The sequence below is a fragment of the Amblyomma americanum genome, chromosome 2 (assembly GCF_052857255.1).
Source record: "Amblyomma americanum isolate KBUSLIRL-KWMA chromosome 2, ASM5285725v1, whole genome shotgun sequence".
NCBI classification, from domain to species: Eukaryota; Metazoa; Arthropoda; class Arachnida; order Ixodida; family Ixodidae; genus Amblyomma; species Amblyomma americanum.
In genome coordinates this window covers 203,756,152-203,770,331 of record NC_135498.1, presented here as the reverse complement: position 1 = coordinate 203,770,331, position 14,180 = coordinate 203,756,152, and the positions used below count along the sequence as shown (strand labels likewise).

At 47.3% G+C, this 14,180-nt stretch overlaps 1 protein-coding gene across 1 annotated transcript in view; it reads left to right on the top strand.

Annotated features, from left to right (window-relative positions):
- The window catches only part of LOC144119413 (uncharacterized), a 599,791-nt gene that overhangs the window by 473,219 nt on the left and 112,392 nt on the right, over positions 1-14,180 (top strand). The window contains exons 13-14 of the mRNA XM_077652039.1: positions 8,746-8,805; positions 12,012-12,094. Coding sequence (XP_077508165.1) covers positions 8,746-8,805; positions 12,012-12,094 — 143 coding nt within the window. The remainder of the gene's footprint in view (positions 1-8,745; positions 8,806-12,011; positions 12,095-14,180) is intronic.

The window sequence follows — 14,180 nt, the reverse complement described above, 5'->3', positions numbered from 1 at the left end:
CAGATTTCCCCATTATGTGTCGTGGTCTTGCTACCCTGTTGAGAAACGTGCTGACACCCTGACATATAACACACATTCGGACCGCTGGTTGTCATGTGATGATGCCGCTCGGCGTCTGCACCGCTAGGATAGAGATTCGCGGTGTCATCTTCACTGGTTGCTTCGCTGTGCTGGCTCAGTGCTCCCAGGACCTGATCCTCGGCCTAGATTTCCTTCACGAAAATGGCGCTGTCATCGACCTGCGCGAACTCATGGTGACAGTCTCTGCCTTATGCACAATAGCCGACGACAGTACGCCAGGCAGACCCGTTTTCCGCGTGTCCAACTACCACATCACTCTACCACCGCATGTCAGCATGTTTGTTACAGCAGACTGCGACAACCCCCGCGCGTCCAACGGCATCACAGAAGCAAACCTGTCTTTACTGCTGAGCCAACAAGTCTGCATCGCACGGGGCGTCGTCACCGTGCAGAACCACAGAACTGAGCTTCTAGTTACGAACTTTAGCACCGAATACCGCCACTTGGTGAGAAATATAGCCATCGCCTATTTCGATTAAATTAGCAACCCCGCCGCCCACTGCGCGTTGCCAACGTCCCGGGACATCCCTCCAGGAGAACCTAGTCGATGAGTTAAGGCTGACGTGAACCCTGTTTTGCACACTGATCAGCATCGTTTCATGCAAACCATCCTTGACTCTTTTCATGACTGCTTTGCGACCACCTCTAACGTCAGGCAGACGTCCATAACGAAAAATCGCATCATAGTTGATGATAGTGAGCGGCCTATCGAACACCGCTATCGAGTGTAGGCGAAAGGACGTGAGGCGATGCGGCTGCAGGTTGACGAAATGCTTAGGAATGATGTACACCCGTCTACAAGACCATGGGCTTCGCCCGCTGTGCTGGTCGCCTGGAAGGACGGGACACTCAGATTTTGTGTCGACTATCGAAGACTTAATAAAATTACCAAAAAGTATGTTTTCCCGTTACCTCGAATTGATGACTCTTTCGACCGGCTGCGTCATGCCCGCTACTTTTCTTCTTTTAACCTCCGCAGTGGGTGCTGGCAGATTAATGTGGACGAACGGGACCGCGAGAAGACAGCGTTCGTTACTCCCGACGGGTCGTATAAGTTCAAGGTGCTCCCCTTCGGCTTGTGTTCCACCCCTGCCACCTTATAACGAATGATGGACACTGTCCTCGTTAGCCTCAAATGGCAGTTCTGCAGCAAGACTTTCATTTGAGCTAGTTGGTTGTAGCTTGACATGGTTTACGCAAAAAGCGTACAGGCGCTAAAAGACCTCGTCTACGTTGATGATGTCATTTTTCCTTCCACCTATGACGAGCATCAAAAGCGCTTGAATGCAGTACTGGAGGCCATACGATCGGCCGGCCTCTCGCTCAAACCAGAAAAATGCGACTTTGTGTTCTATCGGCTGAAGTTTCTGGACCATGTCGTGAGCGCTGAAGGTGCTGCCCTGACCCCGACTAGACGGCTGCCATCGCTGCGTTTCCGACCACAATGATAAGCGTGCTGTGCGCAGTTTTCTTGGGTCTATGCGCCTATCACCGACGTTTTGTGCGAGATTTCTCCCGACTAGCCGAGCCTCTAACTCTCTTGGCAAAGGAAAAGCAACCTTTCATCTAGGCCAAAGAACAGCAGAGGGCCTTCAACGACCTTAGGAACCGCCTCCAAACTACACCCATTTTTCGCCACTCGGACACGGAACTAGACACCCATGCCAGCAACGTCGGTCTGGATGCCGTCCTCATTCAGTGGCAAGATGGTGTTGAGCGCGTGATTGCTTGTGCAAGCCGCACTCTGTCGTGATCAGAAGCGAATTATTCTACCACGGAAAAGGGTGAGTGGCTTGCTGTCGTGTGGGCAGTAACGAAATTTCGCCCATGCTTGTATGGTCGCGCATTTCGAGTTGTGAACGATCACCAATCGCTTTGTTCGCTCTCGAAACTTAAGGACCCATCGGGCAGGCTAGCGTGTTGGAGCCTCTGGTTGCAAGACTTCGATGTTACCATCGTGTACAAGTCTGCCAACAAACAGCGACGCAGACTGCCTGTCCCGTGCTCCTCTCCCGTACACCACTCCTGACATGGAAGATGATCCCGCTTTTCTTGGCGCTTTAACCACGTCCGTCCTTGCTGAACAACAGCTAGATGTCGCCGAGCTACGACCCCTCATAGAGTACCTCGAAGGCCGCACATCGTCGCCGCCCTGTTTCTTCAAACATGGGCTATCGTCGTTCTTCTTGCGGTGTGGCATCCTCTACAAGAGAAACTACGGTCCCACGGACATTCCGTACATGCTCGTGGTTCCGACGGTGCTTCGAGACGAAGTTCTGCACGCATGCCACGACGACATTTGTTCCGGCCACCTGGATTTTCTCGCACGTTGCCGCGGATACGGCAGAAGTATTACTGGTCCCGGCTTGCTACAGTTGTCCAGCACTACGTTAAGTCTTGCCGGGGGTGCCAGCGTCGGAAGACACCACCTGTAAAGCCAGCCGGCCTATTGAAGCCCATTGATTCGCCTCGAAGCCCTTTCCACAAGGTCGGCATGGACTTGCTGGGATTATTTCCGACATCATCAATGGGCAACAGGTACATTATAGTTGCCACCGACTACCTCACCCGGTATTGTGAGATGAAAACTCTTCCCGGCGCCACCGCTGCCGAAACTGCGACTTTTTCATCTTTAACATTGTCCTCCGTCACGGAGCCCCTGCGGTCGTTTTAACTGATAGAGGCATGGCTTTTACATCAGCCCTTACTCAGGAAGTTATGCGTCTCAGTGGCACCAGTCACCGTCGAACCACTGCCTACCCTCCTCAAACGAATGGACTTACTGAGCGGCTCAATAAGACTATTGCCGACATGCTTTTCATGTACGTCGACACCGACCATAAGAACTGGGGCCAGATCATGCCTTACGTCACATTCGCCTATAACACTGTTTGGCAAGAGACGACACGCTTTACACCATTCCATTTGGTGCACGGTCGCGAAGCCACGACTATGCTGGACGCAATGTTACTGCCTGATATTGCACGTCCCTCCGTCGCTGGCTTTGAAGAGTTCGTTCGGCACGCAGAAGCCGCCCGCCAGCTAGCTAGACAGCGAACCGGTACCCAGCAGGAAAGCGATGCTGAACGTTGCAACCGTCATCACCGGGCGGTGCTTTACCACCCTGGCGATAAAGTTTGGGTTTGGACCCCAGTCCGTCTGCGGGGTTGCTCCGGGAAACTTCTGCGCCGCTACTTCAGCCCCCACGAGGTACTGCGCAAACTTAGTGACGTCAACTACGTAGTGCTCCCGCAAGAGTCTGTTCGCTCCTCCAGGTGGCAGGCGGCATCCGAAATCGTCCACGTTGCCAGAATGAAGTCCCACCACGCCCGCTAGGACTTCTGCAAAGTTCGGCGCCACAGACTTTATTCCGGCTTCACGTGATTCCGCGGTATCGGGGCGATGCCCTTTCCAGGAGGAGGGGCAATGCCACACTGTTAGCCATTTACTGGCGCCGCCATGCGGCGCGTGAGAAAAAAAATAAAAAACGAACATAAACACGGCTTTCACACTAAGAATCGTCGCCCGACTGCATCTCTTGTCCTTGCCGCTGTGATTCAGTCTCTTTCCAAATCTTGCTCGGGCCGCTCTTAAGAACACTGCCGTTTTTTCTATTTTGTGAATCTTATTTCCGTGCTGCAACGTGACGCAGTTGCTAGCATTTATACATACTCTTCAATACGAAAAAAATAGTCCATAGTGACTGCAGATTTGCTGACAATATCAGTTTACAAGCAAAATTGTCCTTACACACAGGTCTTCTGAAACTCAAATATTTGTTTATTCACCAAATTACCATTTATATAGGTTGATCAGCAGCCATTGGAAACTATGCTACACTGTGTCCTAAATAAAACTGTTTAACGGCTCTCTCCCCATCATACAATGCCTGTAACCTATGGTATGCCCTTGCTATGTCCTTTGGCCACTACTAGGTTTGCTCGTGGTGCTCCTAGTCAGGATAATACCAGGCTGACTCGTTCTTCGTGTTAGAGAATTAGCCATTGTTTCTTATTTGGATGAGAGTCAAGTGTACATGTCTGCGTACGTTATCAGTCTAATTTTTGTTGATGTTTCTTCATTATTTCTTTCAATTGAGTCAAGAGGGCTGCAGACCTGAAGAAGAGGGCTGCAGAAGCGATACACAAAGTTCGTGGTTAACTTATATTTCTGCACTCAGCAACTTTATCTAAGGCAGAGGCCCAATATTTAAATACTTAAGTTTACATTTATGGTTTTTTATGTTAATACATGTTGAAGTGAATATATATTTTACGGTGTTAAACATTTTCAAACTTGTTTGTCTTATGGATTTCTAAGAACAAACACCAAAGAGGCTGATACTCGTTATACTGCCCGCGTTACTTTAATGTAGATTTACTACGCTGGTTTAGTGTTCCTGTGTTTGGTTTTCATTTTACTCGAGTTTGTGGATCTGCATCTTCAAGTTAGTAACTAGGACTCAGACGCCGAGTTTATTGTCTGGTGCCTATATTTGAGTGCACCTATTAGCCTGAAGCCTAGCGAAAAAATGCTGAACTCACCTCTTATTTTCTACGACTTGCTGTTATTTCCCTTTGATTGTGGTTTTGTGTGCATTTCAAGTTGTTCTCTTCATTATGAATTTCTGGTTTAGAGAAATTTAATTGAAATTTGCAGGTCGTTATTAGCTTTTGTTTATTACTTTAAAAGACTCCTCAATTGCTTAATTGAGTAAGCTTGACATGCCATATTTAAGCAACCTTTAAAATGATAATGGTGTTATTATTTCAGTTATGTGTTTAGCTCTGTAACCGACATACTTGTGATAATCCACTTCCAATTGCAAGAGCTATTAGTTCCTTGAATGTTATCTAACGTCCAATGAACTGAACGTACTTGGCACTCAAAGTGAAACCCTAAACATATTGCTTTGAGCACGTGCTAGCAGCAGTGAGTTTGTAAAGTGCGTAAAAATGGCGTCTTTCAAAATAACAAGAAACAAACTTGCGCAACTACCTTGTACTGTGTAACTAAAATCCAGGAAATATGTTTTACGAGAAGATCGCTCGCAAACAAAACTACTGATCACAAGCTCTATCCTGTGTTTTCGTGAGACCCTTAATACGTATCCCTTAGCTTTATGCCGCGATTTTGTGGACTCACTGAGTGGATGGAAATGGTGCTCGAAAGATATCTTAAACGCGCGAGAAGGGGAGTGCATACAAAACTGTATTTAAAAAGCTTCATTAAGGCATGCAAAGTAAGTGTTAAGATCGCAGGGAAGAGACAGTGCACTAAAGACAAGAGAACAAGTATGTCGCAGGAATACGGTACGTAGATCTTACACAGCTGTCCTGTTTTCGCTTTCTTGTTTGCCCGCTGTCTCTCGAACAACGATTTTCTTGCCCTGTGCGGGTCACTCCTTCAATATCCATTGAGCTGCCACCGGAGCCATCGTTCAATTTCTTAGACGTGTATACACACGGCATACTGAAAAACAGCGCACACAATACAGGGATGAAGAAAAGAAACGACAACACGAGCGCTGATCAAACGATACACACGGCGCCAGATCAAACGTGCTGCCACTTTGCTCGATTGGTTTGTGCAAACTAAGGGGACACACTGCGCCACCGCTGCGGCTTCGTGTATGCGTGGCCAACGACCTTGCCACGCAGGCATGCAGGAGGAGGTGAAGATTTCGGTCAGAAGTACTTTCCTCCTTCCAATACTACAGCGGAACAATATGGACGAAGCGGTGTTACTCGGTACATCGTACATTTGATATTGGTTTGCGCTTTGTTCTCGATTACACAGTGCATTCGAATTTAATATATGGCATACTAACTAGCACTGTTCCGCCTTTATCGATAGCAGTTGTAGTTGGGCTGTAAGAAATGGGCAAAATTCTATTTAAAAAAGCGGAGCGTCGTCTTCACCTCCTGCTCCTGGATGTCGGTGTTGCGAGATTTCCCGCGGCTTTCGTAAAATTGTGGGCGCTCTGTAGACTGTCAGCTTTGCCTAGCATATTCGAGGTCTGTACGTTTCCTAGGACGTTAGCGTAAACAGTGAACGTAATAAAAACATAGGGTCACTGACCAAGTCAAATGTCACGTCAATGACCACGTCAATTGTTTCCAACACTGCACACGCAGAGCAGGTGAAGGCAGGACTGAAGTTAACCCGTATCCCGAAAAATGCGAAGAAAAGTTTCGGCAGATTATACCAACTGCGACAGTACCAGTACGACAGCGCGGATGTGGCGGTTAGAGCTCATAAAATAATTTTGGTTTCGATTATGTATTTGACTTGCTGAAGCGACTTAGGCTATTGGGGATGCCATAGTAGAGGTCACCATATAATTTTGGCCGCCTGGAGGTGATTCGGACAATATGAGGGAAATAACTAGGACAAGAATGGGGTAAAGTTCCTATAGTAGGTTCTCTTAGATCATGAATGGCAGTTTACCAATATCCCTCAAGATAAGAGTAAACAACGGCTGTATCTTACCGGTACCCACCTATGGGCAGAAACGTGGAGGCTAACGATAAGGATTAGCTTATATTGAGGACAAGCAGCATGCTATGGAAGGAAACATGACGGGTGTAAGTTTAAGAGACAAGGAATGATCAGAGTAGAAAGTTTAATGATATCCTAGTCAAAATGAAGAAGAAATGACCTTGGGCAAAGCATGTAATGGGAACGCACAATAAGCGCTAGTCTTCAATGGTAATGAAGTGGATTTCAAGAGAGGGCAAACGTAGCAGGGGGCGGTTGGAAGCGAGGTGGACGGATGAGGTTAAGAAATTTGCCGGGATACAGTTCCCGCAACTTGCAAAGAAGAGCAATAATTGGACAGACATGGCAAAGTCCTTCGCTTTGCAATGGGCGCAGCCAGGATGAAGATGTTGATGGTGGGCTCTTTAACATGCACTGACATCGCACAGTACACGAGCCTTTAGCATTTCGCCTTCATCGAATTGTTACGCCGTGGCCGGGATCGAACCCCCGTCTTTGAGGTCAGCAGCTGAGCACCTTAACCACTGAGTCACACCGGCGGCGAACAAAATATAGAGGTCTACTGAAGTGTATCTCCATGTATCGCAGAATTTTTCAAAGTCGAACCACGCAATACTGAACATTCTGCAGCTGGTTCCCGAAAATGGAAAGGAAGTAGAATGGTGGTACCGATGACATTAATAGTAGTGTTTACTCACTTTTTGTCGTTATTGGCCTGCTTATAAAGCACCGAAAATGACATTTACTTCATTTTACAGGTTCTTGATTTTAATTACTTGTTTAGATTGGTGATCAGGATAGAAGTGGAAACGCTCGATTCAAACTGAAATTCTTACGACTTTTTTTAGCTTATCAAAATGACTATTTGGCCATAAGTTCGATAAAAAGCCCCGTGTAGAAATTGATTTTTGACATTGGACTACAATGTCCTGCGTTGCATTCGCAACGAACCGCGATGAATGCGATTTGCTTCAGAGTCGATTAGAGCCCCAAACCCCCGTGGGGGGTGGGGGTAATGAGTTTACTAAAATGACTACAAAATTGCGGCTTAAGATTCGAATAAAACCTGCGAATGTAATGTATATGTTCTCTCATTGGCGTAACACATGATGGGATGATGGTATTTTATTACCCTGTGAAGGAACAGATTTCTAGGCCACGAGTTCTGAAACTGTGTTTCCTTTTCAACGCGCCACTTTGGTAATGTTTGTGTACAAGTATGACAAACTGCTGTGTACCAGAGTTGTGGAGTTGCATGCAGAATGCATCATTTAAGAGGCCAGGTTTTTCGTCCTAATTTTGCAATGCTGAGTGATTTCGGTATAATTTTTTTGCCTCATGGATTAAATTCACGGTTTATCGATATTTAATCAGATTGAATGGTTTGCGGGGCCTACGAAAGATATTCTTAAAATAAGGCCTATATCGTTCATTATAAAGGTGGAACTTACTTCTTTCGCGTAAATGAATGAGCTGCAGATTAAAGAAAGAAGCTGTTCCCCATATCAAACAAGCGAGTTCTTCTGTGTATACTGCGCTCCTCGCTCCTCCCGTTTTTAGGCGATCAATTTCCACCACTTAGGTTTTCTCAATGCCTTTCATGGAACAAAAACCAATTCACTGGCTCGGCAAGTTCGTTTCTTTTTTTATGTTATGAACTTCGAAAGTGTCCTTGTTTAATAGGGACGCCGTAGTGGAGGACTACAGATAATTTCGGCCACCCGGGGTTCTTTATCCTGCACTGGCATAGTTCAGTACACAGGCGTCTAGAATGTCTCCGCCATCGAAATGCGACCGCCTCGGCCGGTTTCAAACCCGCGTCTTATGCATCAGCAGCCGAGCGCCATAACCACTGAACCACCGCAGCGGCCTGAAGACGCTTGTAAACATCACCTGTTACATAAATACTCTTAAAACAAGTGAGAAGTTCTAACTAGCTTGCCCGGAGCGTTCCACTGTCCTAATGGTCGCCGATTATCAAATCTCGGAATTAAATTTCTTTCAATGCGCGCAGACATCAGAGGTCCGCATGCTTTTTTTAGAAGTGCGTGCTTCTCTGATGTCCGCGTAGGGCGTTTTATTGCACAAACAAGACAAATATTCGTTTGCAGATGCAAGAGTAGCCTCTGTCAGGCAGTATAAAAATGCACCTTTTCTTTACAGATTAAAGAGGGCATGACGCGCACCGTGTACTTCTTCCCGACAGAGGAAAGCCAAATGAGAGTGAGTGCACTTTCTTTCAGCCCTAAAAGTACCGGTGCAAGGTTGGTTAGTAACTGAAATTACAACCACTGATATAAAAATACCTTTCAGTAAAGTGTGAAGTTTATGTGGATCTTATTACTGGCTGCGGCTGCAGGATTGAATAGTTACGGTAGATGCACATGTTTCACCCATGAGTGAGCGTTAGCTGGCTTTCCGAATATTTGAGTGGGTCCAGGTCGAATGAAATGGCGTTAAAACATACACCACGGTGGCCAGTGGACTGGGTGGCAAGCGAGGAGAAAATTCCAGTCTGTGTCACCCGAATATAGAGGTGATAGCAAGTTTTCCTGGCAAGTTGATTAAAAGACTGACAGCAGTGTCGAAAATCGGCGCAGCTGCTCTGTGTCGCCATGCTCTGTCCAAAGTACTCTCGTCACGTCTCCACTGTGCTATTATCGCCGCTGCACCACATTATGCCCATACAATTAAAGGAAGCGGAGACCCTGATGCTAAAGCAATGCTTAGTAATGTATTGCTCACCCGGTTAAATACAGGCAGGTGCAAGACAGTGTTCACTGTTAATCATCATAAAGAGGAAACACTCATCGCGATCATCCTTATGATTTCAGGAATATGCTGACTGACGGTTACAAGCTGGGAGGGCCGCCACTTGTTTCCTAATTTCGGACGTGCCGGAGAGCGATAAATTTTTGCCTTTCCATCCAATAGCATGCAACAGCATGTCATACTGTTGGGTGGCGAATAACGCCTGGAGATTTGCGCCTATTTTTAATTTTGCAGCGTAGATGATAAGCGCCTATTCATGAGACGAACGGTGTAGATCGATGGTTGTGCGTCTGAAAGAGTTTGAAGAGGGAAGCGGAGGAAGAAAAAGGGCTGAGAATGGCAGAGAAAGATTGAGAGATTTTTTCGGCGGCAAGATGAATTTACGTCAAAGGAGAGAGAAACAGCTAGCGTGGGTTTCTCTATGGTGATGGCTATCTTGCAACCGTTAGCGTGAGAAAGGAATTCTGACTAGGACAGGGAACGGAATAGACGAGGTATATCTAGGAGCAGGAACTCTAGACTGGACCGCAAAACTCGTGAAATATAAACACAGCGCATGCCACAAAGCAATGAATAGTGCCCATTTACATTTACCGCGTCTAGGGCGTGACCGCAAAAAGTACGATCAGTGACGTTGACTTTTCACTTTTCAGCAGGGCAATTTCTGCTCAATAATATCACGTCTTTCGATGTACAAAACGACCACTGCCCAAATTAAATCGGCACCACTGCGAAAGAGTGTCCGCAGGAGTGTCAAGAGTCTCGACCGCGCGAAATTCACCAACCCGACAGTGTGCGCTGAACGTTTAAATTTCTTAGGCGCCGGTGCTTTTGCGGTGCAACTATTCTTACCGACTATTGAGATTTTAGTCGCAAGCACCCTTTAACCCTGAATAGAATGAGAAGAAAAGTGGAAGAAAACATAAAACGGGGAGCAATGAAGCTTGGTGGACATAACTGCAGTGCGAACACCACAAACTGATAAGCAAGAAGTACCCAAGGACATGGAAAAACGGCGCCCGGGTATGTGGGTGCTTATTCCTCATCTGTTTGTGGTTTGAGTGCTACAGTTATGTTCCAAGAAATTGACCAACATCCCCCAATACTCGTTTCACTGAACCTCGAAGGGGAGTGGAATGAACCTGACAAAAAGAAGTAGTGTTCCATTCTTTGACCCAGTTCGGCGTTTATGCACCATGCTGAGGTCGGTGACCCTAAGCAACGAAACACGCCTGTCGTCGAGTGATATCGGCGCTCAGGTATGCAGTTCATTTGCATTCTCAAAAATTGCAATCGTTCCAAGTTTGTGCGGCTGTATGTTTGTTTCATGGACGCTGTGAACTTTGAACATTGGTTTGATGTTTGCTGTTTATGCTTAAGCTTACGCTTTCTTCTCAAAAACTTTTTCTAAAATTCTTTCCTTCATCTGCTTAACGAACCAGGAGGTTCTTTAATTATTCTTGAGTAGCTAGCTTTTCAACTACTACGGCTACGCTCATGTCACTTTTTAGAATTTCGAAAACTCGGTTACCCTCGGCGCGGTGGCCCAAAAAATTCTGGCCATTGCTATGAGTGACGTGCACTGGAGGAGTAGCTTTGACTGCAAGCTTGTCGAAAGCGCATGCATGTATTTTGGTGCGATGTAGCCATATTTGTTGGGCCACAGAGCGTCTGGTAACAACGTTTTCGAAATCCTACATACTGATGTAGAAATGACTAAAGATCGCTACATGTTTCTTCAGCATTAGTTAACCAGCCTTCCAATTAGCATGTTTCAGCTGTAATCTGGTGTGCTACACAGCTAACAAAGTTATGCCAAAAAAACGCTTTTCTAACTCAACAAGCGCATTTTAACCAAGGTGAACTGCCGGAAGCAGTTGTCTTGAGACGCAGCAATGCCACACATACGAGTGCAAAAAGCCACTGTATAACAGCCGGCAGTTCTTTCATGTTTGGTCTTAAAAACCTAACCACTACTGATGCAACTGCGTTTTTAAACTCGGATTCCGCCTTATCAACCAAGTGATCCGGAGATAACCATCGGCACGAGAGGAGAAATGCATTTCGCCCTGCAGTTGTTAGTACTATCTGGGCTCCACGGATGTGCTATTAGTTTTCTAAGCGATCCTTCATTGGAATTCAGGCTGTCTAAGGGTACCAAGAAAATTGAATCTACCTTGGACTATCAAAACGGAGGCCAATTGTAAGCGTAGTGTCAAGTGCACTACCGCTACTGCCAGGCGCGGCTATGCACGTCTCTTAAGCGTAGAACGTCTGCAGGAAACACCTTCATATCATTGATTCCTTACGGTCAAGAAATCGGGAAATAGTACCTTTTTCCATATAAACTTCTGCGAGACATGACTGCATAGAGAGTACGAAATGGCAATCCTCCACTCTGAGTCGTTTGCATGCGAAAGTTCTGCTTCAGTCTCCAGCCGGCAACATGCACAATAGGTCTAGGTTGCAGTTCGTATGCAAAATTGTCTTACTGATCTCTTATACTTGTACTAAAGGGTAGATCTCACCCAGTGCACACCTTTAACGCCCTGCTTGAGTTCCTGGCGTTCTGTGTGCTGTTAAGAAGGCATACATTAAACCTGGCTTTTCCTTAATGGTTACGTGAGCTAACCGCGATGAATTTCCTTTTTTTTCAGATAGATGACAAGCAAGAGATAAGTGATATATTGGAGGAACAGATTGTTAAACTGGAGGAGGAAAGAGACAAAGGAAATCCAGGGTAAATTTTCAGGAAGCGCGCATTCTTCGCACCAGACGGCACGTTGCGCCTGAGCAGGCTATTCGTACGAAAACGGAATATGAAGCGTGTCTTCTCCACCAGAAAATACTGCCACAACTGTAGGCCACGAGGCTTGCTTTCATGGGGGTTGGGTAGAAGGCTTTAACGGTGATCTTACGCGTCTTTCTCGCTCACATTTCACTGCGGGGCCGGAAAAGTTGAAACGAGCGATACCCTGAAACGTTTAGAGCGCACTGGGGGAAAGATCTGGGGGCTCTAAAAATATCGCTTATCCTATTTAAGCAGAAGGTGTGAACTCTTTTGAAGAACTAAGTGCTTATTCCCATCACATAATTAGTGCTTATTCCCGACAGCCTCGCCTACTTGTCTCGCATGGCGTGACTTCCTCCCACTAGCACTGCCAGTCATCCTTAGCCTGTTACGTTTGGAGACGCCAACATGCCAAGAATATTCAAGCCACTGGGAATCATCAGTCTACAGAGGCTTCAAAGGGCCGTCGATGTGGTTGCAGCGCCACGAGTGCAGGTGGTGGCGTCTACAAGGGTCCTTCCCCCCCCCCCCCCCTGCTGTTTACGGGGTGAAACGGCCCTCCGCTGTCTGAGAACGGCTTTGGTGAACCTCTCTTTTGTTCTCAACGCCGGACCCACCCGGGACATGTTTCTCCCGGAGGGGACGACGGGGGAGCCGGCGAGCGGCGGGACTGCAAATGAGCCGTGGCAAATGCGGCCGGGTTTGACTAAGCCAACGTCGCCGGAATCCTCGTGCTTCGAAAACAACTTCGTCTTAGACTGTGCTTTTCCTTATACGTGGAACCTTCTGCAAACTACAGTGCCAACCTTTCCGTCCCACGCTCCACGTGAAAGCTTCTGCAAACTGCGGTGGAAACCATTCGCTCCCACGCTACCGCTGTGAAGTGCAGGCGACTGACCTTCGACGCTGCCATGGGACCCCCTTCGGGCTATTCATCACTGAAGCCTGGACAGCGCGGAGCATAATCTGCCAGAAGTGGCAAGAGTGTGTGGCTGGGGGCGTCCTGGAAGGCGGACCCGGAAGACTGGACACGTGATCTACATCACAGTGATTCGACGCATTTTTAATGAACTAGATTCCCCAACTAGAGACCTGGGACAGCGGACCCTATTTAAGCACCGATCTGGCGTGTGACCAGCCAGCTCCCGATTCACTCTTTCAATCTATGTATAAATGTAAATAAACCCTTCAGTCTCTTCTTCACCTCGAAGACCCTCTCATCTCTTCGTCAACCCCACTACAGCAGTCTCCCGATTCGGAACCCGGGGACACCGACCTTGGCGAGAGACGGCACAGGCGAACCAGGGGCCCGCATCTAACAACTGGTGGCATCGGTGGGATCGAAGCGCAATCTCCCAGCACCGGTGGCCTGCTATGGGGTCGGAGCCCCACATCTAACAACTGGTGGCAGCGGTGGGATCGAAGCGCAATCCCCCCAACACCGGTTGCCTGCTACGGGACAGAAGCCCCACACCTAACAACTGGTTGGCAGCGGTTGGATCGACCATGCGGCGTGGTGTTGCTTCCGTGGGTAAGTGCTTGAACTTTGCTTGAGATTCGTCAGGCTTCAATTGTTTGGGTTAATACATTGAACTGCTGGGAATCGAGGGAAGTTGATCAGTGAGTCTGAGTGCGTGTAGCTCACGTCAACGGTTCTTCAGCAAAGTCAAGGCTGAGAGCAGCAAACATGGACCTAATGAAGTTGCTAAGGTCAGATTTGCTGTCATTGTGCGAAGAGTTGGGTGTAGATGTAGGGGTTAAGATCAAAAAGACGGACATTTGCAAATTGCTCTTAGAAACCGCCGAGGAAGGAATAATTACCGATACGTGGAAACTCCTCAAAGCTGAGCGAAAGAAAAAGGAAGATGAGCGGAGAAACATAGAGGAACAAAGGCTAGCGGCAGAGAAAAAGGAACTGGAGCTCAGAAGGTCACGGCTCGCGTATGAGATAAAGAAACTGGAAGATGAGATCTCGAGAGCCAAGACTCCAGAGAGAGCGAGTCATGCCGGATCGTTCCAGTTGGACAGACGTGAC